Raw genomic sequence first — 24,583 nt, 5'->3', positions numbered from 1 at the left:
ATTTATGTTAATCTACATCTTTGTTATGTTCTGTAGCATTGGAACAATGGGGACCGACTCCAGCAGGACGAGAGTAAAAATGTCATCTACATATTATTATTTTTTTTATAGCTGTATTTTTCTATAGATAGATTACAACGTCACAAAAAGCATAACAGAGGTCATTAGGGATGGGAATGGAGCGCCGGTTCCTATTCAGAACCGGTGCCCAGTGAACCAATTCTTTGGAATTGTCAGCAAACATTTATTTTTTTGTCTGGCCAGACGGCTAAGATAAGATAAGATAAGATAAGTCCTAAAAATAGAAAAAATAAATAATAAATTATAGCTGCTGCGCAGCAATGGGTCGGGTCCGGGCTAATTTTGGCAAATTCTGAGCAACAAACAGGAGAATAGGAAGACAGGACAGTTGACCTTATAATGTTCAATTTGCACCAGTTGAGGATTGAACCCACAACCTCTGGAACCAAAGACCATTGTCTATCGCACTGAGCTAATTGGCTAATTGGCAAGTGGCATTTCAACAGTGGCTTCACAAATTGAGTAAGCCATTCACTGTCGTGCAGTCAAAATTTCAGAAATTCAGTCATCTAAACAAAAATCTGATAATACATAAATTGCATCTTGACAGCATGGAAATGTTGGTGATTTGTTTTTAATGATAAGTGTTTTGCTTCATAAGAGAAAATATGATGTTTAAAAATTCCACTCTCACATTGGCTGCAGTTGTTCCCATGAGAGCAGAATTCAAAATGTTCTCAAAAATTCAGTTTTTGAGATAAAATTCTGATATTTGCCAAACTTCATCAACCATGACTCCAGAGTATTCTCAATTTTTTTCAGGAAGATTGAAAATGTATTTATCAAGAATTTGATGGTATACGTTTACAGTACTGTTTACAGTCATACGTTTTCATGCACTGTAGGATCAATTTTTGCTTAATCAAAAATCCGAGAAACAAGTTTTGTTGAGGACGGTCTGGAGATGCTCTGTACCAAGTTTGGTGACAATTGAGAAATTTGAAAAATTGTGGGAGGAGATACATTTTAAAAGTTTTACAGTTATTGAAAAAAACAGAGTGATGGACTTCATAATTTGTAATGAGTTTAAGTGGACTAAAGTTTCAGCAGTATTGAGGCTACATTGTGGTGAAGTTTCAACACTGTAGCATCTACCGTTGGTTTGGTAGGAATTTTTTAAGTTTTTAAATTTAAACGCTTATTGTGCCCCCCCTAGGAGGGGGGGGCACATGTCCTTGGAGTTGAGTGAATCTGGCATGGGACTGGACCTTTGTGCAAAGTTTGGTGAGTTTTCACCCATGGGAAGTATGACTTCCTTGGAAGAAGAAAGAAGAAAGAATTCCTAGGAATACAATAGGTTCCCGGCAGCTTAGCTGCCCGGACCCTAATAAATAATAAAATAGTCCTTTATTAATCCCCCTTAGGAGAAATTCGCAGTACAGTGGGAAAAGAGAGTGCTACAAGAGTATATATACAATACATTTACCAATTTTAAATAAAATATAATAAAACTATTAGAATAAAGATAACATACTATATACATATAACTCTCCGTTTTTTAAGTGACTTGTCCATTAAAAAATAAATATGACTATGAGTATAAATGTAAATGTGCCAATGTGCAGAGGTTCCTGAGGTAATGAAAATGAAATAACTAACACGGTTTAACTAACAAGGTTTAACAAGGCTACTCTTACACCTCACCTCCACAACAAAAAAATAATAATAACATTTCTCTTTCCACTTGCGTCTATCCGCCATCCGTCTCAGTACGGCACCACAACATGTGTAGGTTTCACAGGTCAGAAAGTCCAACAACAGGTCAAATCATTATCAATCGAAATTAACACGTTCATTTGACAGCCCTAATTATTATAATACAGTGAAGAATCAAAGGACTGATTTTGATTGGTATTACATGAAATGTGTTCTTTTTAAAAACAAGATTTGAACTGTACTATGTTGCGTGCATGTCCTCTTTTTTGTGTCATTAAGGACTATTCAGCAGCAGAGCACATGGTCCATGAGGATTTGCCTGTTGCACAATCATCAGTTGCTTTTCAACTGCCGGCAAGGTAATAAACAAATGAGTCTTTCATGTTCTATTAGATGAATGCTCATTGTATTACTAACCCAGAATCCATTTGACCTTGTCGTTTTTAATGCGTTTTTCAGCTGAACCTGTTAAAACATGTCAGGTTCCGAAGGGCCTGACTGCTGCTGGCTTTGTGTCATACTTAACGTCAATTTACCCCCAAATGGAGAGGAGAAACTTTGAGTTATGCAAAGTAAACCGCCATAGGGTTGTTATGATATTTTGGTCCAGGAAAGGCCGCCGAGACAGGATCGCTTTTAACTCACTTTATTTGGTTAAGGTTATTGATCTATTGTCTATCGTCTATGAAACAAAAGGAGAGGGATCGTATATAACACACGCGGAGCGTCTCTAAGCTTTACATCTAATCGATACGCCGCCCAAGAGATTCTGACCTAAAATGGTGGAGTCCGAGTTAAATAAGAAGGTAGAGGTGGGCGTGTTCTGTGGCTTTAAAAGCCCGCCCCCTTTCATCTAAGTATGATCAGCTGCTGCCTGGTTGTGCAGCAGTCTTAAGGCTTATGTTATGTTTACTCAGTATTGTGGCTATGGGAGAATATTATGGCTGAAATATGTTACAGGGTCCTTATCTCCCTTGAGGAGAGAACCCCGGAACATTTACGGTCCAGTGGAGTGTTGGGTCGTTCAGCACTATACATTCGCCCTGAGGTCAAGTATTGTTCTTTGTTGAATTTTTCTGTTGTTGTACAAAATAGATGTTTCAATGTTGTATTAGTGTTTAGTGGTGTTTTCCCTTTCTCTACACAAAAGCATACATGAGAAATTGTCATGCACTTAGTAAAGTATTTGAAGTGCACAATACAAATAAATGATAACTATTGTTTTGTGTGTAATCTCACCCTTTAGGCATCTGAAACATCAAATCAGACAAGTGATGAGGATGAAGGAACGCTGGTAAGTTTACTTAACTAAGCTGTTATTATCTGTGACATAAAGTAAATGAAATTGTACAATAAAATGGCACATAGTAAATTAGATACCACCTTATAGTAAGGAGGACAAATTGATCCAGTAAATCAAAATTCTACATTGTTTTCTCTCCATAGCCAACATACATAATTTATGATTAGAAGGCATATGTATTTAATTCACTAAAACTTCTGAAGGGTTAACAGATTGGAAAGTATACTTAACTCTGTGCACCCCAGTTAACAAGGTCCAGCATTTTTTTTAACTCTAGAAATGTTTACAGGACTTGTCTGATCAAGAAGTAGACCTGACCCAGGATGAAGAGCAAACGGTAAAGCAAGCGAGAGTTATTCAAATTAAATCTAATCCATAGGAATGGGAGTTAAAGTGCTACAAGAAGAAAGGCATAGTAATTGCAATGACAAATGAGAAAAATGAGTTAGTCTCTGGCCAGGTATATACTGAAGGGCCAATCAAGGACAGTCTTTTCTTGATTTATAGATAGATACATTGATATATCCACCCCCTTTTATTATGTTTTCGGTTCCTACACCAATATATAGAGAAAATGTGAACTTTTTGGGCATACAGCTCTGTTAAACATTAAGAGACCAGTCTGGATTTTTCTTAAATCTTCATCTCTACATTACTTAATGGAAATACTCTTAATGACTATATTCTTATTGGGAATTTGGTAGACATGTTTTCAGTAGTTTATAGTATAAAACCAAAATGTTCATTCTACTCAAACATATGCCTATAAATAGCAAAACGAGAGACACTGAACATTTGGAGTGGTCTCTCAATTTTTTCCAGAGCTGTATATCGAATGGCGATTAATCGTTATTAATCATGATTAATCCACAGCTACCCTGTGATTAATATGATTAATTAATTATTAATTGTTTGACAGCCGTAATATACAGCATATACAGTATATATACCTAAAAATACAATGCTGCATGGGTCAAGATGCTAGTGTCTGTAGTCTGGTTTGTTTGTTCAAATATATGTGACTGATTTCGCTGACCCCACACTATTATTTTATGTTTATAGCATTCACCCATTGCAGTGACGAGGGTGGCTGCATCCCCTTCCCCACCTGGCTCCCCTCCACAACCCAGATCCCCTTCTCCACCTGGCTCCCCTCCACAGCCCAGATCCCCTTCTCCACCTGGCTCCCCTCCACAACCCAGATCCCCTTCTCCACCTGGCTCCCCTCCACAACCCATCCAAAACATCTTGCAGGCACTACGTGCAAATGTAGCCTTTCAGGAGCTGTCACCAACAGCAAACTGTTTTAATGTAATCAGATCAGACATTTTGCAGAGTGCCATTAGAACCATTCAGAGGAGGGCATTTAACCCTAAATTAAAAATCGATGTGGTGTTCATGGACACACTTGACGGATACGGAGAAGGTGCCATTAACACTGGGGGACCAACAAGGGAGTTCATAACTCTTCTCATGAGGGCAATTCTGGCATCCAGATTTTTCGTAGGACCAGACAACAGCAAGCACCTCAGCCTGGATTCCATTGGTATGTTGACGACAGGACAGTGCAGACACACACATATATAAAAAAAATGGCCCAAACATGTACAAGGTAATAACATATCCTAGCAAAGTGATATTGGTTTTCAACCTCAGGTACCAGTACATTATAAAACTTTGAAACTTTCCTACAATATTTAAAATGTCATTTGTACTTTCAGGACTTAACCGGGGGACCTACGTTACCATTGGTAAGATGATCGCCATTTGTCTGGTCCATGGAGGAGTGGGGCCCTATGTTTTTTCAGAGCGACTGCTCTGCCAGCTCACAGGGGAACCAGCTCCCCCTGTTGACGTTATGGAGATAGATGACGAGGACCTGAAGGACCAGATCCTGAAGGCAAGTTACAAATGAATGAAAGAAATATTCCTCCTTTTGAAGACCATATAATATTTTGCTTGCACGGTTATGATCATTAATGGATCCACCTTCAAAAATATGTCAAGTAATTTGAACATACTGGTTGTCTAATACATTTGATGGAACTTACTGGTCATAGAGTTGTGTCATTATTTCTTAAGGACTCAATAACTATTTTTTCCTTACAGATCCAACAGGCAGCAACACTTCACGAGGTCCATGCTGCTATAGCCAGTGCGGCCTCCAATCTGGCGCTATTGGGGTCCCTGACATTGATAAGATCGATGTCAGACAGGGATGAGGTTGTGGAGTCTGCTCTCAAATTCTATTTGGAGAACAGACTCCATGTCCCTCTCCAACAGTAAGTGTTTTGATAATTTTAGCCCAATATGTAGATTCATTTAATATGAAAAGTGTCTGCTTAATGCACTGCATACACCAGGTCAAGCAGGTAGGGAGGGTTATACAGGAGATCACTTACCAGATCGCTCCCCTACTCCTGATCTTACACACACAGAAGGAACATCAGATACAAGATCACTACTAAGACCTCTTTTATTTAAACACATTCATTTTTCCTTTGTTACTTTGAGTAAGGTAGGTTTTCATGGGATTTGTTAAAACAATGCCCAATGTAATTATTCCACGACCCTAATCTTTTTAAATAATGTTTTCAACCGAAAAAGGCACTGTTTTCCTATTCAAGTAGTGATGTCACTAATACAATCTTTTGGAATTTCTTTAAAAGATTGCGGGAAGGTTTGGAGTGCTTGGGGGTGCTGCAGGCGGCAGTAAGAAGCACTGCTTTGCGAAAGCTGCTTTCAGGTGGACCCCCTGCCCCACTGACAGCAGAGCAGATGATGAATATGTTTGCCATAAACTTCTCTGTTGGAGGGAGCTCACGCCGGTCAGAGGAGGAGCGGGCAGTTGGCTTCTGGAGGGACTGGCTCATCGATGTGGAAGGTATGCATACTTTGGTAACTTGAAATGAAAAATGGGAATTGATGAAATAGGGCTTGGCAACCAACTGTGCCTGAGGACGTTTAAGTTTCATCCAACGTTGCGCCCACTGCAACGAACGCCGGAGCCAATATGGTACGCACTCTATCCACTACGCCACCAGAGCGCCCGAAACATTGCCTTCTTAACTGAGTTGTTCATAGGGAGCCTAGCGGTGTACAGACCTCTGTCTGTCTTTTATCCCGTCAGACATTTTGGTCCATAAAAAAAGTGTAGGTCACCGAAATCCCATTTTTGGTGAATGTTTGTTCAAAAATATGTGACCTATTCATGTAAGATCCCAATATCGCAGAAAGGATTTTGCAAGCCCCAACAAAGCTCCCCTGCGGTAAACTATTTGAAACATTGTGCATTCATTTGATTGAAAGGGTTGTTTAGAATTTTTAGGTTGATATATTAATCTGTAATGATTATTTTCGGCTAGGTGAAGTGTACAAAAACATTTGCCTTGAGTCATTATATTGACTCAAGTCCTATCTTTTACATTGCAGGTGGAGATGCTGTGTTGGTGGTGAAGGACACAGAGAACCGAGTAACGCTGAACCAGCTCCTCATGTTCGTCACTGGGGCGGACAGAGTTCCTCCCCTGGGATTCCCAGGTGAGCCAACAATAAACCTTTTGCACACGGGCACTGGCTTCCCCGAAGCAAACACGTGTGCCCTGATTCTAAAGTTACCTCTTCACACCACATATGACACATTTAGCGAATCAATGATTTCAGGAATAATCCAGTCCCTGTTTTGGTTATGCATAATGTTGCATGTTATGATTTCAGGAATAATACCCCTGTTTTGTTTATGCATAATGTTGCATCTTCTTGAAATAAAGAATGTTCCAGTGCCACGTTTTTATGCTTTGCCAGACCCTTATTGGATGACTACAATCAAAGCTTTTGTTTGGCCGTCTGCCAAAATAATACACGTAGTCTTACAACTAGTGACTCTACAATCAAGTCTTATATCCGCCCAATAATGTTTTTCTTCTTTCTTGCCTTCTCAAATTCAACATTTGTATGGTTAATTATCTGCTGTCAAAGCACAGATTCTGTTGAATGATGGATGCTTAAAATTTACTTTGAAACACAGATAAATGCGGTTGTTAATTCACAAATGTTTTCTGTTTCATCAAAGAAATTCCATTGTGATCATTTACATTGTTACATTGATTTATATATTAACTATACAACTTTTGAAAAAGAAAGTGAATAATATAGCCTAGATAGAAAACAGAAAATGTCATAGGCCTGCCCTATGAAGTGACATCATGCCCATACAATCATCAAAACATATTTGAGATCTGTTTTTAAAACAGTTTTGGTCTTTTTGACACATAAAACGTTTTTTATAAAATGTCATCAACTTATTCATCAACAAGTATTTGGACATATTAATACCAGAAAAAAAAAAATATATATAGACTGGGAATCGAACCAATTACCTTAACCACAACATTGTCTGGACCATGACCAAAAATAAATAAATATATAGATATATATATATATATATATATATATTATGGCGACGGCGTGCGTATCCTCTCCCCACGGCGGCGGCGTACGTATCTTCTCCACACGTGCATTTCACACGATGTTATCCTTCTCCTGGTAATCCTGGCACTATCCACTCGCCATACCCAGTAGCGTTGATAAAGGGAACAAGGATTAAGGCTCCGACGGTCACACACTCACTCAGGTGCACACAGTTCAGTGTCCACTTTTCCACATTGTGTACAATGTTGTTTTTCTGTGCACTCATTTAAGAGTGGCGTCTACCAATAAGCAATCGGATTGGTGTTAGTTTTATAAAGTTGTCAGTTAGTACTTTTGGGATTTTGAGGAGGGAAGGATGTATATATTTTTAATTTGATGTGCAATAAATACTGTGTACTAAATGCATTGCAGTGTAACAGCCTTATTATTTAGCCTTCTGGTACTCAATTCAACAATTAGAACTGCTCATTTTTTCATTGTCCTCAATGGTAAACAGAATCATTTATTGAATATCAAAGAAAGAAACGGCAAGAAATGACAACAATTTATACACACACCTGGTGAAGGAACCTTGTTCCTTGGGCCGATACACAGATGAAAAACATCTCCCTCCCTCCTCCCTCACAACCCAATGTTGGCAAGTATGCAATCTCCCCCCCCCCTCCCTCTCTAATAACTCCTAATAACTCTCTAATAACCCCCTCCTCCATTAGCCAGCATGTTTCTGTGTTGTTATGTGATGACAGTCTCTCTCTCCCCTCGTAGAGAGGGAGGGGGGGGAGATTGCTATTGTAAATACAACAGCATTGTGTGTGAGGATAATGATTTAATAATTAAACAACAGAGTTTACACAAATGTGAATGAAATAAATACTGAGGTAAATGTGATGTGTGATGTCCTCAGTGGTCGTGAGAGTTGTTCACTCTGACTTTGGGATTGTGGGGAACCAGTTGATTTCTTTCGTTTTTAAAGCCCTGATGGGGGACAGCTGGAGGGGGAGTTTGGTTTGGAGGGAGAGGGGAGGACGTAGGGAGAGGACGTAGGGAGAGAGGAGGACGTAGGGAGAGGGGAGGACGTAGGGAGAGGACGTAGGGAGAGGGGAGGACGTAGGGAGAGAGGAGGACGTAGGGAGAGGACGTAGGGAGAGGAGAGGACGTAGGGAGAGAGGAGGACGTAGGGAGAGGACGTAGGGAGAGAGGAGGACGTAGGGAGAGGGGAGGACGTAGGGAGAGGACGTAGGGAGAGAGGAGGACGTAGGGAGAGGGGAGGACGTAGGGAGAGAGGAGGACGTAGGGAGAGAGGAGGACGTAGGGAGAAGGGAGGACGTAGGGAGAGAGGAGGACGTAGGGAGAGGGGAGGACGTAGGGAGAGAGGAGGACGTAGGGAGAGAGGAGGACGTAGGGAGAGAGGAGGACGTAGGGAGAGGACGTAGGGAGAGGGGAGGACGTAGGGAGAGAGGAGGACGTAGGGAGAGAGGAGGACGTAGGGAGAGGACGTAGGGAGAGGGGAGGACGTAGGGAGAGAGGAGGACGTAGGGAGAGAGGAGGACGTAGGGAGAGGGGAGGACGTAGGGAGAGGAGGACGTAGGGAGAGGGGAGGACGTAGGGAGAGGGGAGGACGTAGGGAGAGGGGAGGACGTAGGGAGAGGGGAGGACGTAGGGAGAGGACGTAGGGAGAGAGGAGGACGTAGGGAGAGGGGAGGACGTAGGGAGAGGGGATTGGGAGTGTGGTTGAATCCCACAGCTCAGCCTGCTTATGTTTTCAGGAACGGAGGTTTTTCAGTCATATAGTATTTAAGTAGTCTGTGTAACTTAGAAAGGCATCAATAAGGCAAAGAAACCCTTGAAAACGTAATGTGAGGTTTATCCAATGCCCTTGCACTGTTATCACCCAAAACTGCACAGTACATTTATTGTTATATTCCATAACCTGCCCATAAACCTGTGCATTATATATATATTACATGTATATCTATATTATTTAAATAGAATGTCTTATACTCTCTGTACACAACCCTTCTTCTTATCTACCACTGTAGACATGTCCTCTGGAAAACGTTCATTTCTCTAACTCCACCCTGTTGTACATAATTCACCTCTACTGTCTCCATTCCTCCAGAGCGAGGGGCGGAGGAGGTCTGTGGCTTCAGGCAGCCCGGCATCATTCTCGGCTTCCCTTATTTATTATGAAATAATAAATTAAGCTTTCATGAGTGTGTCTCTTCACCATGGTCACGCGATATAACTAGATTTTTATTTATTTTTTACTAATTATATTTTTGAAAAAATGTTTTGCAATTGGAATAATGATTACTGGACATAGTAAGCGTAAAAAATATATTTGGTGTTACAATTGCAAGTTTTCTCTTCAAAATATTTTTTCTACGATTTTTGATGTGTTATTCATGAAGATACACAAGAAGGTATGGGAGGAGATGCTTCATTTATTTATTTCATAGCCAAATTTATCTATTTATTTTCTCATTTTGACTCACGTGGCATTCCATAGAAGTCATCACATAAATATGGTTAAACAACCGATCAGTTCACTTTTTAAATGTAGTTGAGTTGTAGGAGCTGATAATGGCCTGTAGGGGGCAGTCGGTACACATAGTTAATACAATTTAAATACTTAGTAGCAATATTGATGTTGTATAATATATTAACATAGGTGGATTACGTGATTATTGTTAAATAATATGCATGGAGAACCATTACAGGAGTTTAGGTTGACATTAGCCAAGGTAAATTACAGAATAAAACTAACTGCACCTAACATTGAAAATTCATTGTGAAAAATTCACAATGTAGGATTTTAATTTATAAAGAATAATTGGGAGAACTTTACTATATATTTTCTACATTTTCTACATACAATCTAACTACATATTTGAAATACTTATATTTAATTCAATTATGTTAACAAAACATAACAAATGTTCAACTTGTCAATAATAACAATAATAATAATAGCAATAATTAATGGAACAAGGTTTATTTAATTATTTTGTCACGTTACAAAAAATGTAACTTGACATATCAAAACATTAAAACATTCATAGTCTTTGGAATACAATATATAACCTATTCACAAACAACTGCATGGAACCTCCATGTTGAAGGAGTGCTCCTCTGCTGCACATGAGGCTCTGTGGAAGAGAGGATTCCCGTGTTCTTCCACCTCCTCTTCTGCAACCCTCCGCTCCACTTGTTGTGGTCCTCTCCTCTCTCCTCTCCTTTGGTCTCTGAAGGGTTTCCATTTCTTCCACACACACACACACACACACACACACACACACACACACACACACACACACACACACACACACACACACACACACACACACACACACACACAGCAGCCTATATGAAACTATCAGGACGTGAGATATGAATCCCCCCTCCCTCTTACATACTCCGTAGCTCCCAGTCCGACAGCAGAGATTAGGTTATTTATCGGCGTGGTAACCGTCCGGGATCACCCTCACCAGACATATTCACCTGGCTGCTCACACCACTCGCTGCGTTAAGCGGTCGTTGTACCTTTGGTTACCATGGAGACCAGGGACCAGGGGGCTGAGCGCCCTCCAGAGAGAGCGTGGAGGGGTCCATCAGGGTCCGGAGGAAAGGTTCCCTTCAGCTCAGCAACACTAGTTTGTGGAGGCAGCGAGGAGAGAAGTCATCATCACCTTTGTATTTGTTGCTCCTCATCAGGAGACCCTCTGAAAGCAGGCAGTAATAAAGTGTGTTTATGGTTCCTATCGCAGCTACAGTTGACATGGAGCCTGTGATTTAGATGAAGTGGCCTATTGTCTATTGTGGAGTTAAGACAGACCTCCATGACGATGTGTCACTATCAGGTGCATGTATTGAGCTCTGGAGAAACATCTGCTGAGGACCTCGACTGAAGAAACAGGAAGTAGAATCATCTGCTGAACACCAGAAGCGCAGTTTGCGTCGGTTCAGGGGCTCACTGAACCCCCTAGTGGCCGCAGACGACACTGCAGGCAGGGATTTAAATATCCTAATAATGAATCCTTCTTTATCGTCATGCCTTGCCCTAGAACAGACATGGGCATCATACGGCCCATGGGCCGAATCCGGCCCGCATAGGGCTTCAATCTGGCCCCCACAATGCACTCGCAATTTGGAGGGAATCCCTTTCTCCTCCGTGTCGCAGTTCAGTCTGAACTTTAGATTGATGTGGAAGTGGAAGAACCAGAGACGTCAGAGAACCCGACGCAGTCGTTATGATTCATAATATCATCTGGAGGCACACACAGCTTTTGGCGGTGATATTATATATTATATTATATAGATATCTATATATTATATTATCTTATATTATTTAGATAAAGAGCTCCAGGACGCTCGCCGGAGCAATGTCACAATGTCACAACAATGTCAAAATGAGTGCAGCAAAAAAGAGAAAAGTTGACTTCCATGTTGCCCTTTTATATCTTTCAAACTGACATAAGTGTGATGAAGTTGATCTTCACTTAAATTGTGTTCTATTTCATAAAATATTTAAATTAAATATGTGAAAGAAATTACAAAAAAATGAATAATCACTTGTTCGCGAGTGAGGGTACGATGGAGCGTGAGATTGGCCGGAGAATCTGAGCAGCGGGGGCGGTATTGCGTTCGCTTTACCGCACTGTTGTGACGAAAAGAGAGCTGAGCTGCAAGGCAAAGCTCTCGATCTACCGGTCGATCTTCGTTCCTACCCTCACCTATGGTCATGAGGGATGGGTGATGACCGAAAGGACGAGATCGCGGATACAAGCGGCCGAGATGAGTTTTCTCAGGAGGGTGGCTGGCTTCTCCCTTAGGGATAGGGTGAGAAGTTCAGTCATCCGGGAGGAACTCGGATTAGAGCCGCTGCTCCTTTGCTTAGAAAGGAGTCAGTTGAGGTGGTTCGGGCATCTGGTAAGGATGCCCACTGGACGCCTCCCTTGGGAGGTGTTCCAGGCACGACAAGTGGGGAGGAGACCCCGGGGAAGACCCAGGACTAGGTGGAGAGATTATATCTCAACACTGGCCTGGGAACGCCTCGGGATCCCCCCGTCAGAGCTGGTCAATGTGGCCCAGGAAAGGGAAGTCTGGGGCCCCCTGCTTGAGCTGCTGCCCCCGCGACCCGACCCCGGATAAGCGGATGAGGATGAGGATGAGATGAGATCATTTATTCACGCCTATAACATATTCATGCTTTAGCTAAAGGACCTATATAACCATTATATTGTCTGTCTGATAGAAATATACTGTCTGACGGAAACTTTTGTGTTGTGTTAAAAAACCTACTGTGCAGCAGGCCTCTCTTGCAACATGCTCACTTCTTGACAAAGGGGCCCCCTACCTAGAGCCAGACATACGAGGCAGGATGTGGTTTGACTTCAGTTTGACCTCTGTAGGAACAAATGTCACCTGTTTGCATGTACTGTTTAGAACCAGCTAGAACTAGAATGTTCGAGAAGAAGAATAGGAAATAGACCACGCAACATCGTGGGGACACACTCTGACACTCTCACTCTTGCTCTTGTTCACCTTGTTGGTCGGACGTAGGAGATAGATAGACTCTAGGGACAGCTTTTTTACTTTTTTATTGTTACTTTTTATTACTTTTATTGGAATAAAACGACCTGACTACGTGTTGTAGTAGGCAATTCCAACCCCCGTTTGGGACTCGGTGCTTTGGCGGGTGACCCAGGAGGGGTACCCCCCGCCGCGAGGACCCGCTCTCCCGGTCGTCTAAAGGTGAAGAGCTCATGATACAAAGGGCTGGTGTTGTTGTGGTGCAGTGTTGTTGCTGATGCTGCGGGCAGCGGTCCGATAGTTTAAGAGGTTGGGTTCACTCGATCCGTTGGTGGTGCGGGGAGGTGCCGGGGCGGCTTGTCACCCCCGGTGGAGTTGATCGAAGCGCGCCAGCGTACAATTAGAATATATCCTAGAGGGACCGACTGAGAGGAGCGCGCCTGTAGGACTGGGGGTCTCCACACGACAGAGCTAGGCTAGACCGAGGGCCTCCGACGAGGGGCGGACAGGCCTGACTCAGGTCCCGAAAACCTATCGGGGGAAGAGGGCGGGGTCGTGCGCCTGGCAGCTTCACGACGGTGAGGGGTGGTTTGGACCCACCTAGGGCCCGGCTTCCTCGGGGTGGTGGTGCGTGGGGTGCTCGGGGTAGACAAAGGGAAGGGTCTACCTGGTTCCGGGGACCGCGGCGGGGTGGTCGGCTATATGGAAGAAGTAGCCGCCACCCGGGTCTGCTCTCAACACCACAGAGAGTTACACCCTGAAAAGTGTCCCCGTAGCCAGCTTGTCCTGGGACTCTGTCCAACAATCAACACATCAGGCAACACCAAATGATAAGAAAACTAAAGGAAAACTATTTGGCACATTGGAAAGCGTCCACCAAAAACCAGTCAATTGGCTTGCTTTTTGTCCGGCAGAATACCTGACCACCGTGACCGACCCAAACCTGAGGAAATCCTTGAGCAGATACAGACTCAGTGAACACAGCCTGGCCACGGAGAAGGGACGCCACAGACAGACCTGGCTCACAAGAGAACACAGACTGTGCTCCCACCGCACACAAAACCAACTACAAACAGAGCTGCACTTTCTGACCTCCTCCCAGTCATACGAAGACATCGGGAACACACACTTCCCACGGATCACAAAGGAAGGAGTTTAAAGACGCTCCAGATGCTCACAAACCGCCAGACCTGTTGGGGGAAACACAACAGTGTGCGATCGCAGCAGCGAGATTGGTCCCCTGTTGTGATGAGAGGAGGACCTCAAGCTCCCCATAAACAGACTCCTCCCCCTGGACTCTTTACACAGTACACTATTGCACACATCCTCCATATTGTACATACTGTGTATTTAGAGTGTATCTTTCATTTATCTGTTCATACGAGATACTGTCATTTTTGTAATTTTTTATAATATCACATTTTACTTTTTTATAGTACTGTAGCGACCCTGGGCCTCTTTAAGAGTTTGTGTGTTATGTGTTATGTGTTTGTATGTCTTTGTCTGTTATTCCAGTTGTTCTATGTGCATGCATTGGAATGTTCTACTTGCCAATCAGTGTAGGGGTTCCAATCGCCCGGTCAGCTGGGGGCGGGGCTTGAGAACAGGAGGGTGGGGGCATGCGCGTTGAAGCGCTCAGCGCGCCGTGGGCGTGTGTTCCGATGGACCGCTGGTTGTGTGTGTTGTGGTGTGCGTTGGTTACGGCCATACAGTGACCAGGTTGGAAACAATAAATGTTGAACAAGTACTTGTGATTGGACATTCCTAAGTCACAGATGAGGTCATTACAGTACTTTTATAGCATACTATTTGATATGTATATGTATTTTGTATTTAACGTTTTATACTTATTATATTAGATATTATATACCTGACCTTTTTACCTTTTTATTTTATTTTCTAACCCTTTTTATTTTATTGTTCACCTGCTTTGGCAATGCAAATGTATATTTCTCATGTCAATAAAGCTTTTTTGAATTGAATGGAATAGAGAGAGAGAGAGAGAGAGAGAGAGAGAGAGAGAGAGAGAGAGAGAGAGAGAGAGAGAGAGAGAGAGAGAGAGAGAGTCTACCTACCCTTGTAAAGATCGATATTTGTGGGTGGGTGAGCGAGTGTAATGCCTCCTTGTACCGCCAGGGGGTGCACTAGCCCTTCAAACAATGTTTGAAGGGAATTCTATCTCTGTCTGTGGTTTATTGCACAAACTATATCCTACCAGGTGAGCTGTTGAGCTAACCCTGGTATAGAACCTGTTCTATACATGGTCCCTGTTAACAAAAAACAATACACAGATTTACTTAATGTACCGTAGGCTCTTTTTTACGTCATTCCAATTATTACATTGGTTTTGTTTTTTTTGTTCAATTTCATGGCATGATCAACGTATAAAGTACACCCACGGGCCGCTCATTAATGAACATATCTTTTAAAGATATGTTAAACCACACCTGATTAAAGATAATCTTTAATCAGGTGTGGTTTGAAAAGGTCCAACAACGTCCACCGCCCAGAGTGGATGTAGACTTCATTAAGAGCGCTCTCTCTCTCTCTCTCTCTCTCTCTCTCTCTCTCTCTCTCTCTCTCTCTCTCTCTCTCTCAGGCGGACTACACGGCTCCACATGTCGCTCAAGTGGCGCCACCACCACATCGAGGGAGAAGGAGAAAGCTTTATTCTCTTTCTGGATTCCTTTTTCCTAACGCCGGTCTACCGCCGAACCCTTTAAAAGGTCCACGAGCACGAAGGAACCAACCTGCGTGGACCTGCGATGAAAGACACGCAGGAGAAGTAGTGCGTGTGCGTGTGCGTGTGTGTGTGTGTGTGTGTGTGTGTGTGTGTGTGTGTGTGTGTGCGTGTTGGGGGGGGGGGGGGGGTGCGGGAGGGCTGGCGATGACGACGACGAAGAAGTTGAGAAGACGGATTATTGGTCCTCACGGCGGAGGAGAGCCGAGGGTCCGCCGCGCGCCGCGGTGTGACGCGTTCTAACGCTCAGGACGGAATACTCTGATCTGCTGGAGGGAAGATGAGCGACGAGTTGGCGGGCGTCCTTTTATTACTTCTCGTCGTTCTTGCAGCTCGGTGAGGAATTCACCTTTTCAAGCGTTTCCCTGCGTTTAAAAGTTCAACATTCTCCTGCACGTTGGATTGTGGTCGTCTTTTGTCTTTTTGCGTTTTATGAACATCTTGGCGCACGATACGAATCCATGGCGCGCACGCACGCACGCACACACACACACACACACACACACACACACACACACACACACACACACACACACACACACACACACACACACACACACACACACATACACACACACACACACACACCGCTACTGCAGGCCGTCACGCGACATGAATCCATCTCATGAGTCTCATGATAACTAACGTTTGTCTTGAGACCATCTCAGAGACAAGTTTTTTTTCATGTATTTCTCCTCCTTCTCCACCAGCTCCGACCAGCTGGACCACAGCGAGGACCCCCAGGACCCCCACCACGGCCCTGTCCGTCAGGTCATGGCCCCCCGGAGCCACCAGGCGGACGCCACTCACATCCTCAACAACTTACTGAAGGAGTACGACAAGACGCTCCGACCCGATATCGGTGGTGAGTCCAAAGCTGCTCTGTTATTATACATTTGATGTTAATATGTGTTATATATGTTATAACTGCTGTGATGTTTTGTTTCGTACCTCTATCTATCCATTGATCGATCTATCTATGTAGACCGTACGATCTGATCCGCGCAGCGTGTCACGTGATAACAACAGTAGTCGCCAATCAGTCGCATGCGCATGAGAGCTACCTGTTGAACAGTCATGTGAGCGGTGTGGCAGTAGTTCATCCTTAAAGGAGACATGTTGTGGTGTTTTCCCAACAAGTAAACGTAGTATATGAGTTCCAGAAAACATGTTGTTGAAGCTGTTTGTTTGAGCACGGTATATCACACTAACCTTTGGTCAACTCCAGATGTCGCCCACCGTCTTCTCTGTGCCAAATATCCCGGTTACATGCCGCCAGTCCGACATGCCCCCATTCCGACACCTTTTAGTAGGCTACCTCCATTCCGACAGTGTACCAATCAGTGGCGCCAACTTCAGGTCAACATTGGGGGATCATAAAAAAGGTGTTCAAATGTGTTCAACCAAAAAGTAGCCATTTCAGTATTAGTCATCTGTAATTTATTTGATTAATTCCAAATGTTGGTTGTGATGGTGTATGAAATAACCCATTCCATCAATTGACGACTGCGTTTGCAGTCGGAGTGGTGGGACGTTTGAAAACAATGGAAGTGCCGCCACTCCGACCATTAGACGTCAATGTTGGAGTGGGGGTATGACGGAGTGGAAGGCGGTCCCCGGGTTTTCCTTTGATAGACCTCAAGCATTGCGCGTTTGAGAGGAGTAGCGGGTGAATCAGCTGCCAGTGCGTGTGCATGTATCAGTGATATGCGGATTGATCCAAATTGAGCGGTTGCGAGTCACCAAAAATAACAATTTCATACTTTAATGATATTCGGGTCAGGTCGGTTAAAATAAAGATGCAGAATACACTTTTGTAATTTATAAAGTAGGCTATATCATATAAAAGACAAAGACATCATGAATGACTTGTGCTAAGATGCAGCACAAGCTTTCCAGCTGCCAACGTAGTTTCAAGTTTCAAAGCACTTTATTCATCCCCAAGGGGCAATTCAATGGCACAAAGAGCAGCGTATTCCACCATATACAGCACATCATCAATACATTTATAAATAAATAGCAATATATAAAATAGGGGGAAGGGGGATGGGATGAGTGCATCAGTCAGTCTACTGTGTGGTGTAGTCCAAGGATTTGGGGGGGGGGGGGGGGGGGCTGGGGGTTTAGGAGCAGAACAGCCCCGGGGTCAAAGGTCACCTTCCTCCTCTGGGTCCTACAGCCTGGACAGGCTGCGCCCTGAGGGGGGCCACTCACACCATGAAGACAGAACATGCGACGGGTCATGAAGGATCCTACAGGCAGTCTTCAAGGTCTGCTGATGGCATGGTGTAGACAGAGCTCTAAGGGGGCGTCCAATCATTCTGGAGCCGGCGTTAACAGTTTGATGTAAGCGGTTTCTGTTTCGAAGACTAATGGAGTGAAACCAACAAGTGAAGGAAAATGTTAAGACACTTTCATTGAGTGAATAGTAAAAAGTAGTTTGAATGTCCTTACTTACATCAAATGATTTTAGTTTCCTAAGCAGAGACCGCCGCTGAGGGCATTTCTTCAGAATGTCCTCTGTGTTGGTGGAAAACTCAGCTGGTTGTCAAAGATAGTCCCAAGGTATTTATACTCCTCTACAACCTCAACTGGCTTCCCCTGGATGGTGGTAGTGACTGCCTCAGCCAGCTGCCTCCGCTTGGGGGAGAAGGTCACTATCATCTCCTTGGTTTAACTCGCATTCAGCTCTAGACAGGATAGCTCACACCATTCCACAAACTCCTGCAGAGCTGAGCTGTGATCATGGAGGGAGTCTGAGAGCAGAGACAGGACGACTGTGTCATCAGCAAACTTCACCATGTGACAGTTTGGCTGAGTAGACCGACAGTCATCGGTGTAGAGGATGTAGAGGAGGGATGCTGACGAGAAGTCAGCAAATAGTCTGGCTGTGGAGTTTGGAGTTTCCAGATGTTTGTGGATGGTGTCTAAGATGAACATTTTTGCATCGTCAACCGTTGCAATCGCCCACCCGATATGCAAATTGGAATGAATCCATCAATGGATCTGTTACCTTGGTGATATAGTCCTTTATGACTCTCCATGGCCTTCCTTACCAGCGAGGTTAGGGCCACAGGCCTAAGGCCATACATGACTTTGGTGGTACCCTTCTTGGGTATGGGAATCACCGTGGAGTGTTTCCACAACTGGGGGACTGTGCTGCAGTTGATGGAGCACTGAAACAGTTGTAGGAGTCCACCCGCCAGTTGCTCAGCACAGGGCCTAAGGGTCCGCCCACATATGTGGTCTGGGCCTGGCGCCTTATTGACTTTGGACCTCCTAAAAGCGCTGACCACCTCCCCAGTGCTGATAGTGATGTCAGTGATGAGGTTTGAGTGAGGAAATGAACCTATTGAGGTCAGAGCTGTTATCGTTCTCGAATCTGGTGAAGAACATGTTCAGGTCATTGGGTAGTGAGGTCGGGCTGTAGCCTGCAACCTGTATGGGTCTGCGACTGCCAGGACTGGAGTTAACTGCTGCCATACATTTAAGCCCTGCCATGCAGTGTGGCGGTTGCCCCGGGCAAATGTTCTCTCCACCTTGTTTTTATATCTCAATTTGGCCTTTTTTATTGCACGCTTGAACTCTCTGTTGACCTCTTTCTTTTCCACCTCAGAGCCGGTGAAGAAGAAGACTCTTTTTCTTGTTCAAAATCTCCTTTAGGTCCTTGGTTACCCAGGGTTTGTTGTTAGGAAATATGGTCACCCTCTTAGTAGGTCTAATATTATCCACACAGAAAGAGATACGAGATGATCCTGTATCCACCTGCTGGTTCAGGACACTGGAAGACGATGTCAGTATGGACCAAGTATGTATGGTGTCCTTATCGTTCTGATGTTTACGCTGGATCTCATCCGAAAGCCTCACAGAGAACGCAACTTCATGGGAATAATGTTGCATGTGTAGTCTGTAGTCTGCTGTCCATTCAGAGTGACAGTAACTCTGATCTGATTTAGGTCACCGTTTTATTTAGAATACGTTATGTTAAGCCTAGGCTATTTGTTGACCTGGTGAACAACGGTTTAAATGTACAGATTGTTAAGAGTGTCCGCTAATAAAGACGTTTCTTTTTCTACATTTTATGTAGGCTAGTGGGAAATCCGTATTTATTGTGAATGTTGAAAGCTATTATTACTAACTTTTGCATGAATGCTGAAACGGGATAAAATAGGCTAATGCAATAATGCAGGTTCCTCACGTTAAACTGCTCTGCATCAACATTGTAACAATTTGTTTTAAATGCATCTGACTCAGGGATGTCCGTTTTACGTAAGCCAATAAGGCTATGATTAAGCTAATCAAGAGCATGGCCTAAACCTTCTACAATAAGTGGGTCGGGTACATTATGTTAATATTAATACTACGTGGTCCGAGTTGCGGTTGGGTTGGTTGACGTTGGGCGAGTGCGGGTTGTTTATAAGTGTACCTGCGCACCACTGGCATGTGTGTGTGTGTGTGTGTGTGTGTATGTATGTATGTGTGTGTGTATGTATGTATTTGTGTGTGTGTGTGTGTGTGTGTGTGTGTGTGTGTGTATGTATGTATGTGTGTGTGTATGTATTTGTGTGTGTGTGTGTGTGTGTGTGTGTGTATGTATGTATGTATGTATGTATGTGTGTGTGTATGTATTTGTGTGTGTGTGTGTGTGTGTGTGTCTGTGAGTGCTATGCGGAGATGACAGAACGGTATTCATGTTTCAACGGCATTCATTCCAAAAAACTAAAAACAAAAAGCAATGAATTAGTGGTGGTGGGTGTTGATTCTGTGGCGCTGTGCCACACATCGGTCTCTGTACGGGACACACTGAAGGATCGGACTGACCGCTATCGCTAGATAGCAAAAGCTGCGCTATCGGTATTGGAAGTCACAAAGTGGTACGGGGACATCCCTAGATGATACTGAAACAAGGTATTGGGTTAGCCAAATTATAACTCCAATATGCTCTCGAAGTGCATTGTGGGTCCGTCGGCCAATCAGATCACCTTATGCAAATATACGCAAATACACTGTCCAATGAAATCGCCTTTGTAATACAACCCGGGAAAACACAGGGAGAGGTCAACAAGCCCCCGCCGTCCGTCGGCGGACGTGTGCAGTGTGAACGAGGGTTTAATCCCGGGAAAAGGGATTCCTGGGAAATCTGATCAAGACTATTTCCCGATTCCCGGGAATGGTTATGACGGGAAACAAAATAAAATAAACAAACGCAATGAGTGCGCGACTGTGCGTCTGTTGTGGTCATAGTGTCACCGGACACACACAACCACGCCGGACACACACAACATCGCCGGACACACACACAACCACGCCGGACACACACAACCACACTGGACACACACACAACCACGCCGGACACACACACAACCACGCCGGACACACACAACCACACCGGACACACACAACCACGCCGGACACACACAACCACACTGGACACACACAACCACACCGGACACACACAACCACGCCGGACACACACAACCACGCCGGACACACACACAACCACGCCGGACACACACAACCACGCCGGACACACACAACCACGCCGGACACACACAACCACACTGGACACACACAACCACACTGGACACACACACAACCACGCCGGACACACACAACCACGCCGGACACACACAACCACGCCGGACACACACAACCACACCGGACACACACAACCACGCCGGACACACACAACCACGCCGGACACACACAACCACACTGGACACACACACAACCACACCGGACACACACAACCACACTGGACACACACAACCACACCGGACACACACAACCACGCCGGACACACACAACCACGCCGGACACACACACAACCACGCCGGACACACACAACCACGCCGGACACACACACAACCACGCCGGACACACACAACCACGCCGGACACACACAACCACACTGGACACACACACAACCACACCGGACACACACAACCACGCGCAGCCTAACTCTAGCCCCGGGAAACGAGCGACACACACGGTGAAGCGCTGATCCGTGCCCCCCCCCCTCGGGAGCGGGTCCGTGGGCTCCAGCCACGCCGGACACTTAAGTGATTAACTTAACTTAAGTGATTGTTCCCGTTTGCAGCCGCTTACAAATGTCAACAGCCACAGAATGGATTCAGTTGAACAGAACGGTTTAGGAATCATTCAATGTTTTACTTTAGCAGATGTTGTTAGTTTTTATAATGGAGTTCTGTCAAATGTTGGTTTTATGAGGGTTGCCTAGAAGTCACAGACGACCCACCTGGCGTTTGATAATCAGCGCTGCAGCAGAAATCGGCGATCTGTTGAATTCATAAGTAGTATTAAGCGTAACATATTTTAATTTAATATTGACATGGATTTGGAATCAGGGAGATAGTCTCGAGTTAACGTGACGGACTTGCACCCGGTCGTCCGGGGTTCAAGCCCCACGCAATTAGTAATATAGGAAGGAATACTGGAGAAATCAAATAACTGTTCATGCCATTTATTTTCCATTTCTTTGAATATTCTTAATTAGGGAATTAATAAAATTAATAAAGGGAATTACAAAATGAAGCCAACGCCAAGAATACTATGAAATACTCTGGACGCGAACTCGGGTCGCGCGTATCACAGGGCAAGTGCTAGACCATTCACCCAGCCGCTGAATCCTGATTACGCAGTAATACATAGATTAGTGTAAAAATGTGTTGAAAAAATAGCCACAGTAATAATAGATAGCAATTCATTGAATTATTTAACCCATTAACCCACGTCCAAATAACAATATAATACAAAAATAATTTCAGGGAAGGCATAAACCAACCATAGGTACACTCTTGTAATCCTGGTCACTTCTTTCTGGAGTGAAGTCTGGATTGAAGCTTTATTGTCATTTAGTTGCTCAGATGCTCAGTACTAGTACCTAGCAGTGGTAATAGTGGAGTGGTGTTTGTATCAGTTCTACACTGCTATTATGAGGTATCACCATACGTCATTCTGTTTTCTTTAGATTAGATTAGATGATATCAAGGGGAATGGTTATACTTTCAAATCCTGGGTGTTGTGACAATTTCAGTGACATTATCAACAAATAATAACCCAAAATGATTGTCTTGATACTGTCATGCATACAACGTGTTTTTTCTGTCCTGGACTCGGTCTTGACTCGGTCTCCACTAGTCCTGGTCTTGAACCTCTTTGGACTCGGTCTTGACTCGGTCTCCACTAGTCCTGGTCTTGGACCTCTTTGGACTCGGTCTTGACTCGGTCTCCACTAGTCCTGGTCTTGAACCTCTTTGGACTCGGTCTTGACTCGGTCTCCACTAGTCCTGGTCTTGAACCTCTTTGGACTCGGTCTTGACTCGGTCTCCACTAGTCCTGGTCTTGAACCTCTTTGGACTCGGTCTTGACTCGGTCTCCACTAGTCCTGGTCTTGGACCTCTTTGGACTCGGTCTTGACTCGGTCTCCACTAGTCCTGGTCTTGAACCTCTTTGGACTCGGTCTTGACTCGGTCTCCACTAGTCCTGGTCTTGAACCTCTTTGGACTCGGTCTAGACTCGGTCTCCACTAGTCCTGGTCTTGAACCTCTTTGGACTCGGTCTTGACTCGGTCTCCACTAGTCTTGGTCTTGAACCTCTTTGGACTCGGTCTAGACTCGGTCTCCACTAGTCCTGGTCTTGGACCTCTTTGGACTCGGTCTTGACTCGGTCTCCACTAGTCCTGGTCTTGAACCTCTTTGGACTCGGTCTTGACTCGGTCTCCACTAGTCCTGGTCTTGGACTTGTCTTGGACTCGACAAAGGTGGTCTTGACTACAGCCCTGATTATATATAAGAATATTTCAAAGATTATTAGACAATATTTACATAGAACTGCAACAATAAATATATAAAATGTTACACCAAGAGCAATTGTTGGCATTATATCCTTTATTCTATTTAATAGAGTTGACAAAGATGTGTGTGTGTGTGTGTGTGTGTGTGTGTCAGACACGCCCCCACCACCTCGCGGACCACTGGCTGACGCACCAGGTGGGACTCCGCCTCCGAGACCGAGCAGCCAATCAGCAGACAGATCAGAGCCAGAGGGACGACCTTATGGGGAGCCAGAATGAACACAAACCAGAGTGGGAGGAGTCACTGACAGCAGCGCACTTCAACCCCCACACACACACACACACACACACACACACACCGCTACACACACACACACAGCTACACACCGTCGTTCACCAGACAGGAAGAAGAATCACTTCTGACAAGCATGTTCTTTTTCTGTCCGTCTACAATCCGTCACAATCCACCAATTCATCCTCATATTCATCATCACCCATCATACATCATCCACCCCATGATCTACCAACCCTCCCAACATCCACCCGTCTATAACCCACCTACCACCGTCTATAACCCACCTACCACCGTCTGTAACCCACCTACCACCGTCTATAACCCACCTACCACCGTCTATAACCCACCTACCACCGTCTATAACCCACCTACCACCGTCTATAACCCACCTACCACCGTCTATAACCCACCTACCACCGTCTATAACCCACCGACCACCCGTCCTCCAGCACCTTACTCTGGGTGCTGGCGGCGTGCGTGTGCGCGGTGATGTCAGCGTTCAGGAGGTCCACCTCCAGCCGGTCGCTCCGGTAGACGGCCCCCAGCAGAGCCCCCCTGCAGCGGGGCTGGGGATGCCCTGACAGACCCTGAGGGTGGAGGGGGTGGAGGTCAGAGACACACAGACACCACAACAGTCCAGTGGTCTGGGGGGTGTGTGACTGCCTGCTCTAAAGGTTGTGGGTTGGATGCCAGGTGTCCCCTGTCTAACCCGTAGGCGTCCTGGAGCCA

The 24,583-nt window shown here is 44.7% G+C and overlaps 3 protein-coding genes across 21 annotated transcripts in view; 2 read left to right on the top strand and 1 right to left on the bottom strand.

Annotated features, from left to right (window-relative positions):
* The window catches only part of LOC311369502 (NLR family CARD domain-containing protein 3-like), a gene marked incomplete at both ends in the record, with an annotated part of 312,051 nt that overhangs the window by 73,986 nt on the left and 213,482 nt on the right, over nt 1-24,583 (bottom strand). The gene's annotated exons all lie outside the window — the stretch shown is intronic.
* LOC311369547 (gamma-aminobutyric acid receptor subunit gamma-3-like) overlaps nt 1-24,583 on the top strand; it is a 150,789-nt gene that overhangs the window by 118,198 nt on the left and 8,008 nt on the right. For both annotated transcript variants that reach the window (XM_084487772.1, XM_084487773.1), the window contains exon 3: nt 16,454-16,608. In XM_084487772.1, coding sequence (XP_084343898.1) covers nt 16,454-16,572 — 119 coding nt within the window. In that variant the 3' untranslated portion in view covers nt 16,573-16,608. The remainder of the gene's footprint in view (nt 1-16,453; nt 16,609-24,583) is intronic.
* On the top strand, nt 4,040-14,162 carry LOC311369695 (G2/M phase-specific E3 ubiquitin-protein ligase-like; the record flags this gene model as incomplete). Its single annotated transcript, XM_084487914.1, has 6 exons — nt 4,040-4,586; nt 4,762-4,940; nt 5,150-5,322; nt 5,710-5,924; nt 6,473-6,580; nt 13,918-14,162. The coding sequence occupies exons 1-6, from the start codon at nt 4,439-4,441 to the stop codon at nt 14,160-14,162; spliced, it is 1,068 nt and encodes a 355-aa protein (XP_084344040.1). The 5' UTR covers nt 4,040-4,438.

The sequence above is a fragment of the Micromesistius poutassou genome (genome assembly GCF_964030765.1).
Source record: "Micromesistius poutassou genome assembly, chromosome: 24".
In the NCBI taxonomy this organism is placed as follows: Eukaryota; Metazoa; Chordata; class Actinopteri; order Gadiformes; family Gadidae; genus Micromesistius; species Micromesistius poutassou.
This window is presented reverse-complemented; position numbering and strand designations above follow the sequence as displayed.